At 50.0% G+C, this 24,543-nt stretch overlaps 8 protein-coding genes across 8 annotated transcripts; 4 read left to right on the top strand and 4 right to left on the bottom strand.

The window, feature by feature from the left end:
* Positions 1–2,756: 2,756 nt before the first annotated feature.
* Positions 2,757–4,224, bottom strand: MYCFIDRAFT_216726 (uncharacterized protein). Its single transcript, XM_007932790.1, has one exon. It carries the CDS (start codon positions 4,140–4,142, stop codon positions 2,877–2,879), a length of 1,266 nt encoding a protein of 421 aa, XP_007930981.1. The 5' UTR covers positions 4,143–4,224; the 3' UTR covers positions 2,757–2,876.
* Positions 4,225–5,799: 1,575 nt separating this feature from the next.
* Positions 5,800–7,264, top strand: MYCFIDRAFT_199812 (cysteine protease; the record flags this gene model as incomplete). Its single annotated transcript, XM_007933002.1, has 2 exons — positions 5,800–5,872; positions 5,982–7,264. 2 exons carry the CDS (start codon positions 5,800–5,802, stop codon positions 7,262–7,264), a joined length of 1,356 nt encoding a protein of 451 aa, XP_007931193.1.
* Positions 7,265–8,129: 865 nt separating this feature from the next.
* Positions 8,130–9,637, top strand: MYCFIDRAFT_71737 (uncharacterized protein). Its single transcript, XM_007932451.1, has 2 exons — positions 8,130–8,500; positions 8,635–9,637. Exons 1-2 carry the CDS (start codon positions 8,330–8,332, stop codon positions 9,337–9,339), a joined length of 876 nt encoding a protein of 291 aa, XP_007930642.1. The 5' UTR covers positions 8,130–8,329; the 3' UTR covers positions 9,340–9,637.
* A 3,646-nt stretch (positions 9,638–13,283) lies between these two features.
* Positions 13,284–15,664, bottom strand: MYCFIDRAFT_205123 (uncharacterized protein; the record flags this gene model as incomplete). Its single annotated transcript, XM_007932789.1, has 3 exons — positions 13,284–13,876; positions 13,927–14,997; positions 15,573–15,664. The coding sequence occupies 3 exons, from the start codon at positions 15,662–15,664 to the stop codon at positions 13,675–13,677; spliced, it is 1,365 nt and encodes a 454-aa protein (XP_007930980.1). The 3' UTR covers positions 13,284–13,674.
* Positions 15,665–15,857: 193 nt separating this feature from the next.
* Positions 15,858–16,676, bottom strand: MYCFIDRAFT_78368 (uncharacterized protein; the record flags this gene model as incomplete). Its single annotated transcript, XM_007932568.1, has 1 exon — positions 15,858–16,676. One exon carries the CDS (start codon positions 16,674–16,676, stop codon positions 15,858–15,860), a length of 819 nt encoding a protein of 272 aa, XP_007930759.1.
* Positions 16,677–17,195: 519 nt separating this feature from the next.
* On the top strand, positions 17,196–18,107 carry MYCFIDRAFT_31072 (uncharacterized protein; the record flags this gene model as incomplete). The annotated part of the gene is made up of 1 exon (XM_007932292.1): positions 17,196–18,107. The coding sequence occupies one exon, from the start codon at positions 17,196–17,198 to the stop codon at positions 18,105–18,107; it is 912 nt and encodes a 303-aa protein (XP_007930483.1).
* Positions 18,108–18,397: 290 nt separating this feature from the next.
* On the top strand, positions 18,398–20,156 carry MYCFIDRAFT_31437 (uncharacterized protein; the record flags this gene model as incomplete). The annotated part of the gene is made up of 2 exons (XM_007932297.1): positions 18,398–18,493; positions 18,546–20,156. 2 exons carry the CDS (start codon positions 18,398–18,400, stop codon positions 20,154–20,156), a joined length of 1,707 nt encoding a protein of 568 aa, XP_007930488.1.
* Positions 20,157–20,366: 210 nt separating this feature from the next.
* Positions 20,367–24,040, bottom strand: MYCFIDRAFT_50085 (uncharacterized protein). The gene is made up of 2 exons (XM_007932377.1): positions 20,792–24,040; positions 20,367–20,734 (listed from the first exon to the last, which is right to left on the bottom strand). Exons 1-2 carry the CDS (start codon positions 23,857–23,859, stop codon positions 20,542–20,544), a joined length of 3,261 nt encoding a protein of 1,086 aa, XP_007930568.1. The 5' UTR covers positions 23,860–24,040; the 3' UTR covers positions 20,367–20,541.
* Between the last annotated feature and the right edge of the window lie 503 nt (positions 24,041–24,543).

Here is a 24,543-nt window from a genome sequence, read left to right as displayed (position 1 = left end):
AAGTTGTCTCTATAAAATTCTATACAAATAGTAGGAAGTCGAGTATTATATTATAGAAACGAGAAACTCTATACAAAACAGCTACATCTAAGTAACGACTAAGATTCTTAACATCCCTATCGAATATAAAGAAGCCCCTCCCTATCTACGACTTCTATAACTAAGCAGATATAGTCTCGTCTATATTATTATCTTCTTCTTCTAGGTATAGTTAATATTGTCGCTACATTTCTAGTGCTAGCGTATCCCTTATTCTATCTATCGGTCCTTTAACGCTATTATCTTCTTCTATAGCGGCGGCGGCATTATTAAAGGGCCTATCGTTAGTCTCGTCGGCCTCTAATTCGAAGTTCTCGTCTACCTTCGCGCCTATCTCTTAGAGGATATTATAAAGGGCGGCAGCAACGTATACTATAGCTATTTGCGAGCGGATATTATACTACGGCGCGCTCTCGAAGATGCGAAATCGTCGTTTTAATATACTAAATGTCCGCTTAACTACATTTCGAAGGGAACTATAGCGGAGGTTAAATAGCTCCTTATAGTCCGCCGGCTTTATTAAGGCTAGATACTACTCGCGTAGGTAATACCGTACCCCTCTATATAGCACTATATAAGGCGCGTTGTTTAGATAGCTAGCATTAGCGAGATAATATCGTCCTTCCGGCGTACTAAACCTATAGTACGAGCGAGCATTATTAAGTATACGGCCGTCGTAAGCGGAGCCCTCCTATCTAGTAAGAATAAAGGTAAACCTTATATTATAGTCTACGACCGCTAATACATTCTATAATAGCGTGCCCTTGCGATTACAGAATGCCGCTTGCTAGTTAACTAGTACGTATACTAATATATAAGAGCTATCTAGCGTACTAACAGCGTCTTTAAAGAAAGGCTAGTATTTCCGCCCCTTCGCCTTAATCGCTAGATTGTCGTCCGTAGCAGCTCGAGTAACAAGTACTAGATACACCTCTAAGATAGCGGCTATAACCTTATAGATTATACGACTACACTTGTCTACTAAGTAGTAAAAGTCCTTAGCTAGGTCTCGAGTGTAGCTATTAGTCGCAAACGTATATAAGAATATTAATACCTTCTATTCTTTGCTAATACTCCTTCTACGCCGCAGATATAGTAATATAAGCTAAAATAGGTATATAAACGTATCTAGATAGAAGCGCGTATACCTATACAATCTTTGTATAGCGCCTTCTTCTAATAGACTAGCAGTAACCGCCTTGCCTTTGCTATCTTCTAGATAGAGGGTGCGTACTCTAGGCGGCTAATATACGGCTATCTATTATAGTAGTATCGCTAGTATTCCGAAGGTAAAGATAATATTGCGCTTAATAATCGCCTAGCGGTCGAGAGCCTCTATTATTGCTAACAATTATAGTAAGAACCTCGACCTCTATATACTACCGAGAAACGAATACTATACGAAGCGCTCCTACGCTCGAACCTTCGAAATACGCGCCTCTACTACTATATACGCGTCGACTCGCGCTATTCTCGTTCTATATACTAACCTTAACCTCAATTACAACGCACGGTCCTTAATCCTATCGAAGAGCCCTTCGGAGGCTATATTTGATACTAAAAGCGCTACTCCGGTAGCCGCGGAGGTCTATATTCGATTAAGAAGATTGCACTTAGAAAGGGGCTATTAAATGGCCGTTAGACACAATACACGCCTCGTAATCCTATCGAGAATATTTAATAATATTGAATATTGTTAATATCGCTTGGATTATATGCTGGATTGGATTATGGACACGACAGGCCCTTGCTTCAGACGATATTATTGATATATATCCTATCCGGACGCTTGCCAAGAGGCACCTGGACACCCGGAATGCCCGCTTGAAATCCCCCATGAGACGACTGGACATGACGATGTAAAAGAAAAGGAAGAATCGACATGGAAGTGCAAGGATTCTCGGGAGGAGCATCGCCCTGTGCACCTCGCTCGTACATTTCTCTTTTGCTTCTGATCTTTGCTCTACATTCCTACTCAACAGCGCACCGATACTGAAATCCTAGCATTGAAGACATGAAAAAGCAACAACTCACCGCCTAGCTTGTGCGCGACACCTAGGCTCAAATTGGCTCAATTTCCCACAAGAGCATCAACTTTCCTCATACCTCTCTGAAATACGCTCACCAAGTCTTCGACGCAAAGGCTTTGAAGAAGGCGATGTACCTCGAGGCTGAAATGTACCCGGTGTGAAGTCAGTGGACCTCCCGAACACGAAGCTATAATCCAATAATGTTGAATATGGGACGTCCGGAAATCTTGCCAAGCGTATCGGCGAGAACACAGCCTGTAAGCACTCTCCCATGTCATGGTCTATTGCTGTATGGTGATCGTGAGTGCTGATGTGCAGGAAGCGCATGCTTTTGGTTAGACATAATAGGACAACTAGCTCAGCTGTGTGGCAGCCTTGCAATAATGCATCGACAATATCATCGTAGATGGAAGTGTCCTTGAGGCTTCTGAGGATACGCATGCGACGGCGAAGGTCTTCGTGGCTCGGCTGGACTGCACAAGCAGCTCGAGATGGAATGACGTTGACGCGGTGGACATATGGAACCAGTGTCGGTTCTTCATACAATGAAGTGCGATGCTGGTGAGCGGAAGAAAAGGGAAGAGTGGAAAGAAAGACGGGCAAGACGGGCTCCTTGTCAAACTCTGTTGAGGTATAGCGATTGTGTAGCGCCTTGGCAAAAGTCACCTGACTGATTGACAGCTACAGCTCTGTTCGAGGTGCAATGTCCTCAAAAAAAAGTGATTGCAGACACATCTATAAGCCTCTAACACTCTAGACGATATATACCCAACACCGCGCTAAAAGAGCGCAAGATCTGTCGACATCTCAATCAAACTCTACCCAAACTAGGGGAGTGACATAAACACTCTCACAAGTCTCCTCTTTCCACTGCTGTGTCCAGCTGAGATAGATTCCTTTCTCACTCGCCACATGGGGTCCACTAGGAAGAAGACTCGGGTGCGCCTGCAAACTGTAGCTCGGTGCTTGGTGGTTGTCACCATTCTCACCTTCCCAGATTTGATATGGCTTGACCCAAGGACCTTCAGGAGCGGGAGCTGTGCTGATGAAGAATGCTGCGGATGCGCCGACCATTCCAATCCCTTGACCAATCCAGACGTATGACTTGAGGTAAGAAGAGTAGTAAAACGTGCCTTGGCCGCCAGCACTAGCATTCGGAATTGCGTGCGAGGTCGAATTGTAAGTAGGCGCAGTGGTTTCCCATGAGTAGGTTGACGGGTTGTAGTATCGATACGCAGAGCGATATTCGATCATATTGACACCAACCTTGGCCAAGACGGTACCTTTATCTGCAGTCTGGCCGTAAAGGTATGCTGTTCCATTCCTAATGAAATGGCCATATCTCCCAAACCCGACCTCTCCTAGGTTGAAGAAGGTCGGGGAAACGATGGAAACTGTAGGCAGGGCGTTCGGATCCAGACTTGGGGTGTAAACAGACCTGTACAGGATGTAGGCTGGCTCAGGATCCATTGTGTTCCACCCACCCTGCAGTCTTTGATTGGGAATCCAAGTATATCCCACAGCGCTGCCATCGCTTCGCTGGCGCGTGATGAGAGGAGGTTGATCAGGCCAAACTACGTATCGACTTCCGTCCTGACAGGCGCCAGATTGAGGGCATTGGGTGTCAAGGACTGGGAAATAAGATGGGTAGAAGGAAGCATTACCGCCGTACATTGTGAGGATGGGATTCGCGCCAGAAGATGCTGCTCCTGCCTCTCCTGCCGCAATCTTCGGCCCTCCTTCGCCTGCGAGGTCTGTCCATGATGCGGAATTTGGCGTGATTGGTAGGATTTGGATCTTCATGTCGTGTTTGTTGTCATTGCTGAAGATTTGCGTGTCTCTGCAGGTCCACAGGACTCTGTTGCCGACGCGAACAGAGCCGCAGGAGTCTCGAGTCAATGATGGATCTGTCACATTTGCTATGTAGGTAACGTTGACCAGGCGAGGAGTGACCGTTGCTGCTCTTGCGTGTCTGTGATGCAGCATTTTGTGGCGTGATGTTGCTGGCATGGGATGGTGGGAAGGTATGGCCACAGCTACTGCAACTAGCCAGAGTAATGCTATGACCAACATGATCGCCGGCTGCTCCCGATTCGCGGATTACAGGTTCCTTTCTTGATATTTTGCTGTCAATGTCGTGATGATGCTGAAACTGCAATACTGGCTGGCCGGTCAATGAGTGTTCGTGAAGTCGTCTCAATGCTCTCGGATTGTGCAAGCCAGTTGGTATGAGTTGGTCCCTATCAAGTGTGAGGTCCAGCCTCCGGCGGGTCTATTTTCAAGGAGTGAAAAAGGTGGTTGCAAAGATTGTGGGTCCGATGTGCTGCTGGAATGAGGAGGCCGACGAATTCGATGCAAAGAAGTACAAGCAAAAACAACGAGAGACGTGAGCAACGAGATGGAACAGCATTTCGAACACTTTTGTTCATGCTATCGCGTCGCTGAGCTACCATTCGACCTACCACGAACTACCGTTGATAGTGGTGCTGATCGCTGTACGTCAACGAGGCGGGTAGTAGCTTATGCGAGCTTTTCTGAAAACAACCACATGTCGCCGTAGAAGGGCGGATAGGGTGGTAGACGCGCTTGTGGTGATGAGTCCAGTGTTTCATGGTTGGGCGGGTCGTTGGTAGTTGTTAGCAGGCGCCGCGTGAAACAGGAGGTCGAGAAGTCAGAGAAGGTGCTGAGCTGGAGAGTCTTTCGTCTGCCCCTCCTTCCCGGTTCCTCCCGAAGCTGAGTGTTTGTTCTAATAAATGCTTGTGGCTGGGCCGGCGCGCCGCTGATGCCTTTCATGTGATGAGAGAAGAGTGCAGTATGGCGGCGGTGATCAGGATGCTTGATGTGCTAGAGGTGGGGTGGGGTGGGGTGGGGTGAGGTGCGGGCGGAGCTTGTGCAACAAATGCAAAATGAGCAGTCAGCGTGGCGCACGAGTGCGTATGTTGTATGTTCCTGAGGTCACGAACTCATGCTGCGTGCTGCGTGAGACAGCTCACCTGATTGTTGTTCGAGCCGTCATATTCACTTGACCTCGCCGTGCCGTGCCTTTGAGCGGCGGCCTATGCTATGTACTGTAGCATTCAGCGTTTGCCGACTGGCTGCTCGCGACCTCGAAAGCAGTGAGGACACTGAGGACCGCTGCCCGGTGCGGTTTGTGGCCGAGTTGTATGCGATGTCACTATATATTTCAATCTCCCTCGCATTGCTTGCATAAGTTACTCTCATCGAGACGTCATTATTCTTCTGGCTCTGTAGGCAGCTGGCTTGAGCTTCGGTCGGCAGAGACAGTACGGCATCAGTCGACCCAACACCCACCACACCACACCACTGAGCACTCACCGCTGCGACAACAGCCGCTTGCAAGCAACGAACTTCCGCAGTCATTCTTCGCGCGTGACGGCGGTGGGGAGCAGTCCGCGTGTCAAGACCCCTCGAAAAGGTAGAGTCAGCTCTTCAATCATAATTCCGATCCAAGTCTTCCTCCTGACCCGTGCATCGCTGCTACAAGCCGTGCCGGGGTGCGGGTGCAGCAAGCTTTCTTTCGTACCTGCTGTTGTCTATTTTGCCCTGTTGCTTGCTTGCTTGCTTGCTTGCCTATGTGCCTCCCACAAACCTCGACGCACCAGCAACAACTATCGCTGGGCGCCCATTTGACTTCAAATGACTGTCGCTAATTGCATTGCACAGTCACCACCAGCTCCCATCCACTCGCTGCTCTCCGAGCTGAGGTGCCATGGGCGGCAGCGAGCAGGAGTTCCCACTGCTAACTTCACTCGGCCTGTTCGCTTCTGATATCCGTGGTGATGGTAAGAACAATTGGCAATCACATGCACGCACGCACGCACACCCACCTGAATGGCCGTGCCGTGCCACCCTAATGTCTGTCACTGTCGTACTAATCCTGCCTCCTCTCAGGCAACTGCCTCTTCAACGCCCTCTCCGACCAGCTCTACGGCCACCAGAACGAGCATGTCGCTATACGACAGCGTGTCATAGAATATATGCGAGAGCACGCCGACTACTACAAGCAATTCATCGATGTGCACCCAGGCGGCGGAATCAGACGAAATCCGAAACGGAAAAATGCTGGGGCATATTCTTCGCCAGCCAATTTCACTCCTCCCTCCACTGCTGAAATCGACCGTGTCTTTGAAAGCCATCTCGACAGTATGGCACGTGGTGGCACCTACGGAGATAACATGGAGATCACCGCCTTCTCATCTGCCTTCGGGTATGACGTGAAGATCTACCAGCGAGACTTCGCCTTCATGGTGACCGGTGCACATGGAGATGACGCCGACCGGCCTGTTGCCCACATTGCATATCACATGTGGGAACACTACTCTTCCATACGAAACCTCGACGGACCATACCACGGTCCCCCGAACGTGTCGCCGAAAGTACTGTCCCCCGAAGAAGAGCAGAGGCAGCAAGAGAAGCTTGCACACACACCCCACGTGCTGCCCTGGCAGATTGAAGTGGTGGAGAAGTCATTGCCATATCTGGCCGATAAGATCACGATCAAGCGTGCCCTCGAGGCCGCACGTGGCAACATCAATAACGCCGTTGATGCACTCATGGAAGCAGAAGAGAACGGCAGCACGTCATCACACGTGGAGAGTTCGAGTGTCGAGCGTGACCATGACAGTGATGACGACTTGCACGACGGACCCAACAAGAAGCAAGACAGGCGTATGAGCCGAGCGTCACGAGCTCTGAAAGAGCGTGGCAAGGACACCAGACACGCGTTATCGCAGCTATCTACCTACGATGGAAGTCAGGAGTCCTTCGGCAGCTTCGATTCAGAAGCCTCCAGCCAGCCGGACTCGTCACAGCAGTCGACAGCCACACAGCCCACGTCAACAGACGACCGAGAGACCAAGCCGACTTCAAACCCATCCGATCCCTCTGGAGTCTCACCCCCCAAGGCAGTACCTCGTCTGAAGCTTCACGGCCCTCGGAAACCGCCAGATACCAACCAGCGGGCCGGCAAAACGTCCCAGAAGCAGACAGGCCCTCGCGTGACAGCCAGAGACCGCAAAGACATCAAGAAACAGGCGCAGAAAGCCGCTCGTAAGGAACGGTCCCAGGCCGATTGCAAGAGAACAGAGTCGCCATCTGCCGCTGGCCTGGCACTTCGAGCGAAAGGCTTGACCGAGACGCCGCCTGTGGAGACCTTACGGACTCTTTACATTTGAGATGATGGCTACTGGTCACTTCCTTGGCTGCATTTGTACTGTGCCTTGTGTTCGTCTGGTTGTTCAAGATACCCCTTTCCGTTTTCACGACATCAAGCAAAGCATAGCGAAGGGCATGTTCATTTCACTTTTTGGTCTGCATAGCGACGGAGTATAGTATTGGCTAATTGGGACGAGCACGGCGTTAACAAGGATTTTTGGTGCGTGGGCGGGTGGTCCGACGGCACCACTCTGCGAAATACTGGTGCTCTGAAGAGCTCAAGCACCGGCGATGAGATTTTTCTGCTTCGACGCTGACCCACAATGCCGATTTTTTCAAGGCAGGGCAGCAAGACAAACGACAATGCCACTCAAGAGATCAATACACCTAGACCACAGGCTGCTCAAATTGATAATACCACTGGCGAGCAGGCTGAAATACGCTTTGCTCTACAAGACATGACTTCTTTTCTCATCTCAAATACGTGGCTGCACTACTGAACTCGAGCACAGCTTAGGGAACACGACATCATGCTGGCACACGTTTCGGAGGCCGTGGCATCGCGTCTTCACGTGTCGTCCATGTCACAGCCCGTACTTGGGTACCTGCATCTTTGTACCAAAGTCTATGGAACGACGTCATACCAGAGAGACTTGATCAAAAATACATGTAGTCTCGAAATGCATCGGAGGCAAGTGTAAGCGCATGTATAGAGTTCGATGCAGGAAGGAGTTGAGCCTCACAGACGTAGAGGGGTCCTCGCTCAGATGGCGGGGCCCATGCATTTGTCCCAAGCTTTCACTTCGGCGAGAAGTTGAGCAGAGCAACTTATGCGATGCTTGGTCATTCCACTCTTGCATTTTCATGCTGATGACTCTCCCTCTACGCTTCTGAATCTCGTGTCTGTCACAAACGCCTTCAAAATTCGCGTAGGGGTTTCTTGCACATGCTCAAAACTGCTTCTCGTTCTTGTGAGTCTCCTTCCGCATGAATCACACCACCACAAGTACCTTGAGCTCATACGAGCAGACAAATTTACATTTCGACGCGGCATATTTTCTCCGCCTCGCCTTCGATCCTTCTCGATGCCGACAGATGCAGATGCGGCTGCTGCGGCAGTAGCCAAGGTTGAGGCGGCGAAACGCAAGGCTGCGTACAAAGCTGTGGAAGACCATTTTCGGAGTGACATGAGGTTTGTGGGGATCGGGAGTGGAAGTACGATTGTTTATGGAGTTGAGGCTATTAAGGATCATTTGGTGAGTGCAAGTTCTTGACTTGCAGGAGGAGGGCCCCAGGTTGAGAAAGAGCTGGACGGAGATGAGGAAAAAACATGCATGATGCAATGGGAGAATGGCAGGTAGTAGTATCGCGGCTGATATTCTGCTCGCAGGCCAAACACCCTCCTCCTCCCGGCCATATCAATTGGTTCGTGCCTACGGGCTGGAACTCGCGGAAAGTCATCGAAAAGGCCGGCCTCACACCTATCGCCTTCGACTCATTACCCGCCGAAGCTATGCTGGAAGTTGCATTCGACGGTGCTGACGAAGTGGACGAAGAGCTGAACTGTATCAAAGGAGGTGGAGCGTGTCTGTTTCAAGAAAAGCTGGTGGCATGTCGAGCCAAGAAATTCATCTGCATAGCAGATTACAGGAAGAACCAGAGCCGATTGCTGACGGCGTGGCCGACGATACCCATCGAGATTGCTCCCATTGCACACGCAAGTGTGATTCGAGAGCTCAAATTGCTTGGCTCTCCAGCACCGGTTTTGCGTGAGCATACACTTTCGAAGACTGGACCGGTCCAGACGGACCAGAGCTTTTATATTGTAGATGCGCCTTTCAAGACGCTTCTGACGGGATTGGATGTGAAGAATGGACAAGACGGGAGCGGGAAAGATGGTGTCTGGGAGGTAGAAACGCTTAGTGCGAGGATAAAGGCTATTGCCGGCGTACTAGAAGTTGGCATCTTTGCAGGTCCTAACGGGATTCAGACGCAGAAGGCTGGGAAGCAGGGTGGGCAAAAGCCGGTTGCTGTTTACTTTGGTCTGGAGTCTGGGGAGGTGTATGTAAAGAGATACAGTGAACTACAGGGCTAGATTCGGGGAACTGCTCTTGAGATACATTCACAACGGTCGTAGTCTGCATTCGAAGAGTGGATGTCTTGGAGAATAGGTCCGCTTTGGAGTGAACGAGATGTGAACAACAGGAAGCAAACGGTTCTCCCTCGATGGATTCAAGAGCCCCAAGTTCTGGAACTCCCTGCGCAACTCGAGAAGCTGTTAGGAGAATACCGGGTTGGAAGATGGATGCATCCTCGCCTGAGCCTGAGCATCGTCATTCCTCTGCCTTCAATCACGTGCATGTAGACCTTTTACTTTATTGTTATTACTTTTCAAGGGTCAAGATGCCACGATCTCCCCAGAAAGCCTGCTCAAAGATAAAGTGGGAAGAATCGCGTCGCGAACTTGCCAATGTACATGTAAGAAGTAATCATTTCGCATCTTCTGTATCCGCCCACACACCATGGCCACGCCAATCGATCAACATGACCAGAAATCACCACCTCGAAGAGATTTTAAATATCTCGTCCTACCCAGCAATGACACCAAACAGTATCAATCTCCCCATACTCCTCCCTCTCTGCAGCTGGATTTTTATCTTCTCAATTACCTCGACCGCGGAAATATTGGTAACAGCAAGCTTCTCAACAAAGATACAGGTGATTTCATACGACACCTACACAGTTTTCCATGTTCTCGATCGCATAAGCATTGCGTCTTCGACGTCCCAAGCATCCGAATTTTGAAGAAGACAGAGGCCATTAGAAGGCTTCCAGCCTTGGCGCACGGTCAGCCTTGGCGCACGCTTTCTATAATTCAACTTATACACCTTCTCTACGGTCGCATTCTATTAATATAACGGCTATACTATTAATGCTTTCCTCTATATACATTTCGACTACGCCGGTTTGATTAGGACAACTTCTAGACCCTTATAGGCAGTATTATAATTAGTATAGCTCGCTTTACCTCTAAAGCCCGATTTCCGGCTTTCTTCCTTAGAGTATATATAACATCTTCTTCCTATAGCTGTTCAAATACAATACGCCTTAGAGGGTTCCTTACCTTCTTAATACTGTCCTAAAGATTGTTGTTTAGCTATCTAGTAGCTATAACTAACTGTTTCCTTATCTCCTTCTTAGCTACTTTCCTACCTCCGTTTAGGCCTTTATACATTCAGGATTACGTTGCGCGGTGGTGAATTAGTCAGATTGCACGTAATAGATTTAAATTAGGGCTAGCTTCCGTCTTTCCGAATAACTAATTATATACTACTCTACCTAATCCTTTGCCTAAAGGCCTAAAGCTAAACCGCTAATTTTTATCGTAGATTCCGCTATCAAAATACGATCTCGCTATACAAACGACAACTAGCAAATCCAATACGAGGAGGTTGTAGCCCTGCTAATTGCGAGTCTAACGATCTAAAAATCTCGTGTATGCGACGTATACGCGCTAAGTTACACTAATTTAGCCGAGCCTACTTCTACAGCTATCCGCCTATCCAAATACACCGATTCTCAACATATCGCTATACACTAAGTCAATACCTAGAGGTCCTTAATTAGGGCTATCCGACTAACTTCTTCGCTATACGTACCTACGCGCGACTTCTCGCTATCGAGTTCTCGTCTACGTCGGAAATAGCGCAAACGAGTTAGTCGAGAGTAGCAATTCACGTTTATCGATAATAACTTTAGCATTTCTAAAGCGACTAGCTTATTAAAATAGCGGATATTCTTAATCGCTAAATTATCTAGGTCCCGTCTCTATAAAGTGCTATACTGCGACTAATAGTTGTTAAGCTATATAGCCTATTCGATATAAAATATAGTAGTGGTAACGTAACCTATACCCGCTAGCAACGGTTTAGCTTTAGGCGCTTCGCTAGAATAAGATCTCGAATGGCGCTAAACCTAATGTAGTATAGTGTAGAAATGGAAGTTACGAGTATATACACGAATTCAACTACGAAGCGCCTAAATAGAGGTAGGCTACTTTCTAAGCTAGTTTCTCCTTCCTTTCCTTAGTAGCAACCTGTCTCTACTGTGCCTTTAGTGCCTTAGCCTATATAGTATATTGCTTATTTAGTTGCTACTAGACCCTCTAAGCCTCCTTCTAAGCAGCCTCTGCTTGTTTCTTTTGCTCCTTCCTAGTAAGTATATCTCTTGCTTACTAAATCTTATTAGGTAAGTAAAACATAGCAGTAGAGCCGTCTTTAGCCCTTATCTCTTTAAACAACTTCTTACCTCGCTTTCTACGCTTCTGCTTATTACTAAGAGTAGCTATAAGTCTACTAACTTAACTTAAGAGCTATATATTCTGAGCCTGTAAGCTGCTAACCTAGTCCCTTAGATTTAGCACTTTCTTCGAGTTCTTCGCGTCTACTACAGTCTTAACAATAGCCTCAATCTTCTTCTAGTTAGCTCGCTTAATACTCGACTTAGTTAAAGCCTTTAAGGAAGGCCTACTAGCCTGCTTACTAGATGTCGCTTCTGTCTTATTCTTTAGCTTCTTTAGCTTAGATAGTACTACCTCTAGATTAAACGGATAGATGCCTATCTTCTAGAAGCTACTAGATATATTCTTCTTTACTATAGCCTTAGTCTAAGCCTGCTAGAATAGGTTAAAGAACACCCGCTTTATTATACCCTATATACCTATAGATCTGTGTATAAACTGGTTTAAGGCTATTAAATAATAGCTTGTAAGAGGCGCAAACAACGAGACATCTAGAGGCTGTAATCTATAGGTTAAATAAGGCGGATACACGCCTATTAGTATCTATCTTTATAGTGCCTAGTTAAGGAACTTCATATTCAAATAAGAGCCGTAGCTATCTAGCATTAATAGCCGCTAAGAGCGACCATTACGAGCCTTCTGCTTTATAAAGCGATCGAATACTTAAGTAAGCTATACGAAGCTAAGCTTATCGTTTGTCTAGCTAGAAGGTAACTCGGTAAAGAAGGCTGTATGCTGTTATAGGTCTACATCTTCTACCTAGGTATCCTAAAACTAGCTAGGTTAAGCCTTATAGATTAAGGCAGGTAGCAGTGCTTTACTATTAGCACTAATATAGGCAATAACTATTATCTATTTACGGTTGCTATCCTGTATATGCCCCTTTAGCTAGCTACTTAATAAGGCCTGCTTTGTAAAGATCCTTCTAGCTTTGCTAAGCATACCTATTATAAAGCCCTTCTTATCTATATTATATATATTCTTAGGCTTAATATTATACTTCTTTATTTTTGCTTCTAGCTTAGTAAAGTAGTTAGTATACGAGGACTATGAATTAGCCTTCTTCCGAGCCTTATCTAGGTTGCTAAGGTACTTAGAAGACAATATGTCTAAGTGCCTTTTAGTAAACTTAGTAGGCTAGTTCTTATTAGGCTCCTAGCTATAGACCTGCTTAGCGAAATTCCGTATTATTTAGGCAGTCGGTAGTAGGCCTAAGTCAGTCAACTTATTGATATATAGGACCAACTTAGCCTCTTATGGATCACTTAATAATCGCTTGTCTTCGTATTAGGCCTGTTTGCTACCTTAGATACCTCTCTAGCGCTTAGAAAGCGTATAACGGTTCACTCTATAGGTCCTAGCAGTAGCAGCGATATTAGGAGTGTCCTAGCTATTTAGATCATCAATCGCCTTGTCAATCGGGTCTATAGTTGTAGAGTTATTCACATATAAAGATAGTCTACGGAAGTGGCTGAATACCGTGCGCCAAGGCTGACCGTGCGCCAAGGCTGGAAGCCTTCTACCATGGCTGACCGTCTTTTTCTTCGCCTGGCGTGCGTTCACCGTACAACATTACGCCACGACGCTGGTCTTCGAAAGGTGGATCCTTTCCTGGAGTTGTACTGGTAGAATACCGTGTCGAGAGACGATCGATTCGAGTCGTATTCATCTTCCCACGTCTGCGACCTTGGAGGGTGTATGTGGAGGCTGCATTGCGGAGAACTGTTGGGTTGGAATTGCCGGGCTAGAAGGATTTTGATGTATCTGCCTTATCTAGGTTCCCATCACGATTCTTTCCGTCCCACTAGTCTTCCTATTTCTGCTCGATTACCCTTCCAAGGCGGGATGGCTGACAACTGGCTTGGCCGAATCGCGACGTCGAGGTCCCGGTCAGGGAGGAGAATCAGCGCGGGCAAAGATATCTGTGTCCGCGGCGTGTAATTTCCCCACAGCAGTGCTGGCGGTGGGTCTCCGATTGACCTATGGCTACGTGAGTCCAAGGTCCAAAAGTCTGTTGGGCGAAACCAGAGTGCGCATTTATCATTATTGAGCCGATCTGAATTGGCTATGTGCAGCAGCTTTTCTGATTTGCGCGCACGGTAGTCACGAAAGTCCTGCCGTTTCGAGGTTTCAAGGCTTCCCAGCTTGAGATTCATAGAGGCTCATGAGGATTCGCACGTCGCGGGCGACAGTGGGATTGAAAGGGGCCATCTCCTGCATGAAGCAGAGAGCCTCGCGATAGGAAGTCTCGAATCTTTCGGGTACGATTTCTCGGATCTTGGCCTCTGGAGCAGACTTCAGCCGATGCATTATGAGAAGCTGCCCGAACAACCTATCCCACCGTAAGCAATTGCCATCGTGGTTCATCATAACCATACTTACTGGCCGCAGACGAAGAAATTGAGATGCATATAGCCACGCATCTTTATGCAGCGCTGGAAAGCCGCAAACCATGCGATGGCAGCCTCAGCAGAGCGTCTGCAAATATCGAGATCATTCTCGGCAAGTTTGGAAACGCTTGAGAGGGCTTTGTATAAGAAAGGCCTGCCAATGTGATATATCGAGATCCAGTAGCGGCCCTGTAGCATAGCCACAGCCAAAGTCTGCGCGGGATGATTGTGGACGACTGGTTCGCTGTCAAGATCATCTCGAATCGACGAAGGGAGACTCGAACGCCACTGCTCTAGCTGATGAAATAGCTCCTGAGCGAGATAGGCTGAAGGATTGGTATGAAAGAGCTCATCGCGGATACGTGTCATAATGATTCGTACCGCGATCTGTGCGAGGTAGTGGCAGTGATAATAGTCATCGCAACCGCTTGTTGCCGGATGTCCGTGTCGAATGAATTTTGGTAGAGCGACACGCCCTTCAAGGCTTTGAAGGGAGCTCGGAGGTAATTCCAGCTCGTCCGTAAGGATGGTGTCCCTCATCAAAGCCGTCCAAAACAGTCTACGCTGTAAGTCGATTTCATAGTCATCAGCCGGGTGAGGATGTGACAGCCAGAAGGCTGCGATGATTGTGCAAGCCTGACTGGTCATAGCCCATTCATCAAGCGGCCGTAGCAAGACGGCGTATACAGCTGCAGCGAGAAGAAAGTACTGGCAGCTTTGAATGTCTCGCTCACTGAGGAGAAATCCGATGCGTCTTCGGCTCTCGTCGAAAAGTCGCAGCGCGATTTCACAGTTTTGTGGTGTTGAAGAATCGCAATTGGGGGGAGACAGGTTTCGTGCCTCCATAGAGGAAGACAAGGCAAAGCCCCCTTCATTGAACGCGTCTTGTGCCATGTAACCCAGAGCCATGACGGTCAAAACTAGGCACGACTCTATGTTTATCCCAAATGCGGTCTCTACTGCGACGCCGACTGTCTTGGAGAAGGACTCGCGATCTAGGATCGGAGCCGTGCGATTGAATGTGTCGAAGTATAGTTCGCAGAGTGTATTCAAGTCAGACAGACTCAGCGTTGAGAGCAATGGTGAGGGACGCTCGTCATAAGAGATCACGCGACGAGGTAGAATGGGTCGCTTCGATTCCAGATGCAAAGGTTGCTGTCGTAGTTCTGGGTCTTTAACATGCAGGGTCCAGTCCATGATGCGATGAGCGCTGAAGGATAATTTGACACTTTCGGCATCGCCATGGGAAGCCGACTGCGGTGATTTGATCGTCGGTTCTGAGAGAGGCGACCGAGTTTGACTCGATGAGTTTGAATCATGAGTCTCAGGGCGCGGCTCAACCTGCCTGGCATCTGGCGTGGCTGGCTTGCCATCGAGTTTAGTCTCGATACGTCTTATGGCAGCCATGATGACACTAAGGGAGGTCTCGTGTCTGCTTGGTGTCAGCCGTACAGCCCGTGCAGGATCACGAATCTATTCACCGGAAGCCCCGACTATCATTGTATATACAGTCAATACCGAAAAGGCGACATCGACCGCAAGGTGAGCCCTCATCGCATTTGGTCCTTTTCGTGCGGCATGCATGACACGCCTGTTTTGGCGTCAGGAACTGGTCCGCTGGCTGGTTGGGGGACGCACCGCTCGAGCAATGAAGAGTCGCTTCCGGCCTGTTGGGCGCACAGTGTCTCCAATATCCTCGTCTCGGGAGACTGAAGCGTTGTCCATCGCATGTTCTGCTCTTGTCGGGTCAGTTGCAACTTGCAACTTGCACTTTTCACCATTGAACTTTTGTTGAGAGATGCGAGTCGTAAACAACCCCGCGCAAATCTCCTCGGCGAGCCGGGATTTTAATAAGAGCATGATGCTGGTACATATGGATTATTATGGATATCCAGGAACGGATCGAGACTGGACAATGGGCATTTATGTCCCCGTGGAGACGGTCAACCCTCCATCCACAACTATTGTATGTCCTGTGATGTATTTTGCTGCTGCACTTGCCAAGAACACAGCAGCATCGGCCACATCAAAAGGTGTACCCATGTGGCCCATTGGCACGTTGTGCTCGGTCACTTTCCGAAACATCTCTCTCTTCCCTTCATCAGGACTGAACTCCATTGCCTCTACCAAGGGTGTCAATATCAGTCCTGGAGCCACACAATTCAAACGCACACCGTCCTTGGCAAATGCGGCGGCTGTCACTCGTGTGAAGTGCATAACAGCGGCCTTGGCAGTGTTGTACGCGATCTGCGGCTTGCCTAGGTATCGGAGTCCTGCGATGGAGGAATTGTTCACGATTGATCCACAGCCCTGCTCTTGCATTATAGGTATGACTTTTTGGCAGGCGAGGTAGACGCTGTTGAGGTTGATGTGGAGTTGCGAGTTCCAAAGTCCCTCGTGTAAGCTCACAGCATCTCCCTGAACTGGGAAGCCGACGTTGTTGATGAGGATGTCTATGCGGCCGTAGGTGGATATACAGGTATCGACGACGCGCGAGACATCGGTGGCAGATGTCACATCAGCGGCCATGACCGTGCATGGGCCCGGCAGTCGGGATTTCGTTCGCTCTGCTGCGGCCATGTCCAAATCGCATCCAAAGACGAACGCGTCGTTTTGTGAGAGTCTGAGTGCGATGGCTGCTCCATTGCCCCAAGCCTCTGGATTGCAGCTTGTGGTCTGCCCGATGCCCATGACAAGGGCGACCTTCTGTCGTAGATCCGGATAGGTTGGGAATTCATCCATAATTTGAGACGTGCCAGGTGCCCGAGCGTAGGTACGATGGACATGCTGACACGCGGCTGCGGGCCACATAGGATATAAGTGCTTCCACAGCACTGTATAGCCTCATCATTATTATTGTCATCACATTGTCAATGTCTTCGGCCTTTCAAAGCCTAGCATCACGGTCGACGGGGGGATGCGTGATGCCCGATGCCCGCGGGCATGTGAGGAGGATTTGGCACTAACCATATATAGCTAGCACAATTTTCGGAGTTGCACTGTTCTCCCCCACATTATTATTGTCTTCGACGTCTGGACGTCCTCTCTCCGAACAAGGACATGCTCCCCTCATCTTCGCCGTCCTCCATGCATTATTATTGAGCATTGACACTATGCAACCCATGGCAAGTTATATGGCCATCTTCTCCCGCATGGGAGGGGCTTGTTCCACTCGACCTGCTATCTTCATCATCGTCTGGGGCTTCTATAAACTCCCGAGTCGTTGCACATGGTCTGACTTCGGCCCATAACCTCGTAATAATGCACTTCACAGCTCTGTTCACAAACATCCTCCTTGCGTGCTGGTCGATAGCGTGCCACGCTGCCGAAAGCTCGAGTGTGCGCAATGTCACGACATCCGATGGGGTCCGGCTGGCCGTCATACAGGCTGGACCGGCTAATGGCCACGCACTACTGTTTATCCCAGGCTGGCGCCAAACTGCCGCCCAGTGGAAGAAGCAGGTCGAACATTTTTCCCAGGCTGGCTACCGGGTGACGGCATATGACTATCGCGGTCACGGGGACTCGGAGAAGCCTCACTATGGATATCGACTGTCTAGATTTGGTGCAGACCTCAAAGACATTCTGACTGGCCTGGACCTTCGCAATGTTACCATCATCGCACATTCCATGGGCTCTTCCGTAACCTGGGCGCTATGGGATCAGTATCCCAAGCAACGATGGCGGATGAAAAGCTTCGTAATCGCAGATCAGTGCTCCGTTCTCGTACAAGATCCAACCTGGACCCAAGCTCAACGCGACACATGGTCGTGCGCCTTGTTCGAGCCCTCTCGGGTGTATACCTTGTCCGCCAACCTGTCGAGCGAACTGAGACCATTAATTACCAGCATGTTCACGAAGGAGATCTCTCAACACGACTTGGATTGGATGTTAGCACAGAACTTGAAAATGAGCGACAGCAACGCCGCAACTTTGTTGATCAATCACGCCTCCGCAGACTGGCGAGACCTACTTCCAACTATCAACATTCCTACAAAGGTGCTTTCTGGAGCGGTCAGCATAAATAATGCGACTGGTATCAACTGGGCAGCCACCCAAATCCCAGGCGCTACGACGTATACATTCACAGCAGAAGAGTTGGGCAGTCACTTCGTGTTCTGGGAGAATCCGAAACGATTTAACCAGATCGTTCAAGATTTTATCTCCTCGTAATTGCTCTAATCTGATTTCGAGCATGCCACAGTACATTCTTTGTCTAGCTAGCTGGAATTAATAGCAATGTAGGGAGTAATAATAGGAAATAGGAGAGTATACATCTTGGCGCGAACATTATGTCATCATCACCCCGCGAAGCTCCAGAGTCGCTTGTTCGCGTTTGGCCTGTGCCTGAACCAAGCTCTCAGGTACATGGCACACAACCACAATCCTTTACATGACACAGTCCTTTAGTGCTCCTTGAGCAGATATTCAACGTGGAGTCGCCAGTGCACAAAAGGCTCAAGATGGCGGCTGTGAGCCCGGTGAAGGAGGTTCCGCCGCCTCTGCAAGACTTGCCGACGGCGAAGGAGAGAAAGTACGACCGGCAACTGAGGCTTTGGGTGAGTGAACATGGCTTCAATTGCTGTGGCTGCACATGGCTAAAATGGCTAGGGCGCAACTGGTCAAATCGCTCTGGAAGAATCGCACATCCTTCTCATCAACAATGGACCAGGCGTGACAGGCGTCGAAACGCTCAAGAACATCGTCTTGCCTGGGGTCGGCCAGTTCACCATCCTCGACTCGGCTTTGGTCTCAGAAGCAGATCTGGGCGTCAACTTCTTCCTAGAAGACTCGTCGTTGGGCAAATTCCGCGCAGAAGAGACAGCCAAGTACTTGACGGAGCTCAACCCTGATGTCCAAGGCAACTTCATCACCGAACCGCTTGAGAGCTATGCAACCAAGGATAATCTCTTCGCTTCCTATAACCTCGTCCTGATCGCCGCACCCATCGATCCTACTGTTCTCGCGCTGATCAGTGAACACCTGCAAAAACGCGACATCCCCGCCTTCTACATCCACTCGCTTGGCTACTTCAGCCATTTCTCGCTCTGCCTACCATCTGCATTCCCGATTGTCGAAACGCATCCAGATCCTACTGCCACGACCGATCTTCGCCTATTAACACCATGGCCGGAGTTACTCGACTTTGCGCGGAGAAAGACTGCAAACATGTCCACGATGAAAGAGGATGAATTCGCTCATATACCATACGTGTGCTTGCTGCTACATTATCTCGAAGAGTGGAAGAAGCAACACGGAAAGCTACCAGAATCATACAAAGAGAAGACGGCATTCCGAAGTCTGGTTCGCTCAGGCAGCCCGAGCGAAGAGAACTTTGACGAGGCTTGTGCGGCCGTGCTCAAGACACTGAATCCTCCAACACCGCCATCTTCTGTGCGGGAGATTTTCAAAGCGCCTGAAGTGGACTCACTGACATCCACATCGCCACCTTTCTGGCTCATTGCAAATGCAGTATCCCAGTTCTACGCTAAGCACGGCGAGCTACCACTTCCTGGAGCTGTTCCTGACATGAAAGCTCAATCAGACACATACATCCAGCTGCAAAACATCTACAAGCAAAAAGCTCGGAAAGATGCCGCCGAAGTCTTGACCATTGTCCGCAGTATCGAAGCAGAGACGGGGCGTGCCTCGGATCTGGTTATTTCAGAAGCTGACGTCGAGAACTTCTGCAAAGGAGCTGCTCACATCTCTCTCGTCCGTGGCCGACCTTTCAAGATCGCCACACCCGGCATCAAGGCCACTTTCGGCGACCGGGCTAAGTTCCTCTGCAACCAGCTCACCAATCCCGAGAGTCTCGTCGGCCTTTACATTGCCTTCTATGCATGGGACCTCTTCGCAGCCAGCCACAGCTCTGGCCCAGCTGTGCCCGGCGGACCTGCACTGCAAGCTGCTGGTGCCCACGACTACGAACAAGATGCCGAAAAGCTAGCCGAAATAGCTCAGACTGTCGTCGATTCTATCATCAATGAAGCAGGAACGCGGATTGAGGATCCAGAGTACTCCAACATCAAGACCTCTGTAGGCAACTACGCCCGCGAGCTTGCACGTGCAGGCGGCGGCGAATTGCACAATGTTGCTTCGCTATCGGGTGGTCTAATCGCTCAGGAAGTGATCAAAGTGATCACAAAGCAGTATGTTCCTATCGACAATACTTGCGTCTTCGATGGCATCACCAGTCGGACTTGGGTGGGACGGATTTGAAACCGCATTTCATGACGAAGCGGGCGGCGTTGAGGGCATTGAGAGACGGCTGAGCATTTCGCCGGGTTGAGCAGGTAGCATCACACAGCCGGGTTTGCTATGTTCGCTAAGAGGAGACGTTGACACGAAGTAGATGAGACCAAGTACTGAGCAAAGCGCTCAACAAATGAGGCGCGCAGAAACATTGGATTCGGAGAAAGACGCCGACATGAACCGGAAAGTGCATGACTCCATTTATCAAGCTTCCTCTTCACCGCTTTCGACTTCCAATCTCTCTCCATTTGCTGTCCCTCAAAATCAAATGCAAAATGATCAACATACGCCATATACACCCCAACCCAATATAACAGTGCCATGCAAATATCTGAGCTACTACCTAAAAATCTCACTTCGGTGCATCCGCCAAAGCAGCCCGAATAGCATCACAAGTCGCCTTTGCATCACCAAACAACATCTTCGTATTCGGCTGGAAGAACATAGGATTCGGAATATCCGCATACCCAGATCCCATCCCCCGTTTCATCACAATGACCTGTTTCGACTTGTACGCATCAATAATCGGCATCCCGGCAATCGGACTACACACAACGTCAGCAAAAAAACCTAGACACCCACACTTCCACGTGTCGACTCACCTATCCTTCCTCAAAGCAATAGGATTCACAGTATCGTTAGCCCCAATGACTAACGTCAAATCCACATCATCAAAACCTTCTTCATTGATCTCATCCATTTCCAAAACGATATCGTATGGAACCGAGGCTTCGGCGAGGAGGACATTACATTGTCCCGGCATTCTTCCGGCCACAGGATGGATTGCGAATTTCACTTCCACGCCCATACTTCTCAACATACTCACGATTTCCGCGATGGGATATTGGGCTTTGGCGACGGCCATGCCGTAGCCGACGACAATGACGACTTTCTGGGCATTGCGTAGAGTTTCGACCGTTTCTTCGAGTGTGGTTTTTGTGATTTCGCCTTCGATTTTTTGGTCGGTGGATGTGGGCGCGGAGATTCCGCCGAAGAGGACGTTGGTTAGGCTGCGGTTCATGGCTGTGCACATTATGTATGATAGGATTGAGCCGGAGACGCCGATGAGGGAGCCGACGGTTGTGAGGATGGGGGAGTTTAGCATGAAGCCTTCCGCTACGAGGGCGAAGCCGGAGTAGGCGTTTAAGACGGTGATGACGACGGGCATGTCTGCGCCGCCGATTCCTGCGGTGGTTGTGAAGCCTTTGGCGAAACTGAGGGCAGTGTTGGCGCCGAGGCAGGCGACTGCTATGGCTGGTGCTCCTGGGGCGAAGGCGCAGAAGGCGCCCATTGTTGCGACGTTTGCGGTTAGCATGCTGGCGTTGATGAGGTGGCGGCCTGGGAGGATTGTTGGACGAGATGACATTTTGCCGGCGAGTTTTAGGAAAGCGACGATTGAGCCGGTGAAGGTTACGCCTCCGATTAGGACACCGAGGTATCCGGAGACCATATGCGTCATGTCGAGATGGTTGATAGAGGCCATGATGGCACCGATACTAGTCAAGACTGCTGCGAGACCGACGACGGAATGCAGTGCTGCCACGGTCTGGGGTAGCTCAGTTGGACTGATACGACGACCGATGAGCGCTCCGACTAAGCTTCCGATACCTGCAACACCAAGGAGCTGAATCAGTGATTCCATGGGAAGCCCGACTGCAGCTAGCGAGGCCAGAACACCAGAGCTGACACCCAAGATACCCAGCAGGTTGCCAGATCTTGCTGTAACCTGCGAGGCCAGGCCAGTCAATGAACCAATGCAGAGAACTGAGCTGACGAGATATCCAGCTTGTACCAGGCCGGCCATGCCTGTGGTGGTCGCAGCAATGAAACCACCACCGAAGAGGACACCCGGGATAGCGTACAGCCAGGGATATTCAGGAGGATCTGTAGGTCGTCTGAACATGTCCAGCATGCGCTTCGTGATCACGAATCCTCCAGTGATATTGACAAAGGCCAGCAAAACGGAGGCGGCACCGAGCACCTGTGGCACTGTTTGTGGCAAGTATCCTCCTCCCATGATGAAGAAGCCACCAATACCGACCATGCCAGAGATGGCGTTGGTGACGGACATGAGAGGTGAGTGCAGAGCAGGAGCGACGCCCCAGACAACCCGATAGCCAATCAGACCTGCAAGAGCGAAGGTGAAGAAGTTGCTCATGAATAGTGGACCTGTCGCCTTGCCGAGTGCCAGCGCAGTGGTCATGCCACCAGTAACGACTCCAACTTCACGAACAGCCTTCTGCCATGGAGTAAGCGCAACGACTTCCTCCTCTTTGACTTCCTCCTTGACAGGTGGTGGTGCAGGCGGAGCGACAGGCGGGAGAGCCGGCAGAAGCTCACCATTGTAAGTGACGATAGATCTTCTCACCACTTCGTCATTCAAGTCGATTCCGAAATGACCTTCCTTGGGCGACATCGAAAGCAGGAACTTGGTGATATTGTTGGAGTACAATGTTGAAGCTTGAGTTGGCAATCGAGATGGCAGATCCGTGTATCCGATTACAGTGACTCCCTGATAATGGATAAGTTCTCCAGGAACTGTGACCTCGCAGTTGCCTCCATTCTCAGCAGCCAAGTCAACAATCACGGATCCGGGCTTCATAGCGGCGACCATCTCCTCGGTGATCAAAGTCGGTGCAGGCTTTCCAGGAATCAGGGCGGTAGTGATTATGATGTCGACGTCCTTCGCCTGCTCCATGAAAAGCTTCATCTCCGCCTCGATGAACTCCTTAGACATGGTCTTGGCGTAGCCTCCACCTCCGGATCCATCTTCTTTGATCTCGACTTCGATGAACTCTGCTCCGAGGGATTGGACTTGCTCGCGAGCCGCAGATCTGGTATCGAAACCACGAACGATGGCTCCCATTCGTCTCGCCGTAGCAATGGCACTGAGACCAGCAACACCGGCTCCAATGACCAAAACCTTGCCAGGTGGTATCTTTCCTGCGGCCGTGGTCTGGCCAGTCAAGTATCTGCCGAAGTGGTTACTCGCTTCTAACACCGCCTTGTATCCAGCAATATTCGCCATGCTGGACAGAACATCAAAGGTCTGCGCTCTCGTGATCCGAGGAATCTGGTCCATAGCAAAGGTGGTGATCTTCTTCTGGACCGCGGCATCTACGATCTTCTTGTTCCTCTCAAGATTCGGCTGTAGAATGGAGATCAACACACCGCCTGCCTTGAATCCTTGAAGGAAGTTGTTGGGCGATGCCATGGTACTTCTCAGGCGGGGAGGCCGGACTTTCAATATGATGTCGCTGTCAAACCAGACTCGACTGGCGTTCACCATCGTGGCGCCTGCTTCCTCATACTCGTGGGCCGAGAACTGAGCCTGGAATCCCGCGCCATGCTCGACCAGGATCTGCTTGAAGCCTTTCTTGAGCAGGAGTTTTGCATTCTGAGGCGTGATGGCAACTCTCCTCTCGCCGGTGCGAACCTCGAGAGGCACGCCAATGGTAAGTTCGGCATACGGGACAGTCTTGACCTCCTCAACGTGCTCCTCGGCCGGCTCACTGCGCGGTGCTTGAGCCGCTGCTGCAGCTCCTTGACATCTTCGCGAGCTCTGGTATAGCGGCCTTGTCGGCACGAATGCACATAACAGACTCTGCTTCGGCGGGAGCAGCGATGAAGTCAATGGCCTCCACGGCCCGCATCCGCATCCAGGCCACATTGTGGCGATGTGGTCTTGATCATGTATCGTCCGCGTGAGCCGGGCCCCTGCTTTGGTCGAAGAACGGGCTTCCTGCTTCGTATGACACGTTCCAACCACACAGCTAGAGCTTCGAGCAGATGACTTTGGCAGCTTTGTTGCTCCTTCCTGGAGAAGCCCAGTGTGCAGACGCAGTGGAACGCGCCACGACACGCGTAGACGCAGGAAGTAAGATTCGGCAGCAGGAGAAGGTACCTCTTCAGCCGAGACAGTTCCCCCAAGGCCAAGGCCAAGCACACCCCGCGCGACTCAGACGACCTCAGCGCGATTTTGGTAGAGGAAGCATCGAAGTGGAGTACCGAAGCCGCTACTCTACTGCACCCCAGTGTGGAGCCGCTGCCGCCGAGCCGTGCACGGGCCTCGCCTTGCTCCAGCTTCTCCATGACGCCTCTCCACGCTGCATACCACAACATTGCTGCTTTTCTCGCGTGGCTCATTTCACTGATCACGCTGCTTGAGAGTATATGACAAAGCTTGCGGAACGTGATGGTTTGGAGATGGTTTCTGGACGACGGTCCACACGCGTCGCGCGAGCCCATTCGCAGCACTGCAGCAGCACGTAAGTAAGCAAATATCCATTCGTTCTGACATTTTATGCAGTCGCCACGTGGAGATATCTATATATAATGTTCAATCACTGCTCGT

The sequence above is a fragment of the Pseudocercospora fijiensis genome (genome assembly GCF_000340215.1).
Source record: "Pseudocercospora fijiensis CIRAD86 unplaced genomic scaffold MYCFIscaffold_9, whole genome shotgun sequence".
Classification (NCBI taxonomy): Eukaryota; Fungi; Ascomycota; class Dothideomycetes; order Mycosphaerellales; family Mycosphaerellaceae; genus Pseudocercospora; species Pseudocercospora fijiensis.
Note: the sequence above shows the minus strand (reverse complement) of the source record. Positions and strands in the feature narration are given on the sequence as shown.

Bases quoted from the DNA above. Each gene is read 5' to 3' on its own strand.
- MYCFIDRAFT_71737 (XM_007932451.1), top strand. From the start codon at position 8,330: ATGCCGACAGATGCAGATGCGGCTGCTGCGGCAGTAGCCAAGGTTGAG. The intron at 8,501-8,634 runs GTGAGTGCAAGT...TTCTGCTCGCAG, and splicing joins AGGCTATTAAGGATCATTTG to GCCAAACACCCTCCTCCTCC.
- MYCFIDRAFT_216726 (XM_007932790.1), bottom strand. From the start codon at position 4,142: ATGTTGGTCATAGCATTACTCTGGCTAGTTGCAGTAGCTGTGGCCATA.
- MYCFIDRAFT_50085 (XM_007932377.1), bottom strand. From the start codon at position 23,859: ATGTGGCCTGGATGCGGATGCGGGCCGTGGAGGCCATTGACTTCATCG. The intron at 20,735-20,791 runs GTGAGTCGACAC...CGTTGTGTGTAG, and splicing joins ATTGCTTTGAGGAAGGATAG to TCCGATTGCCGGGATGCCGA.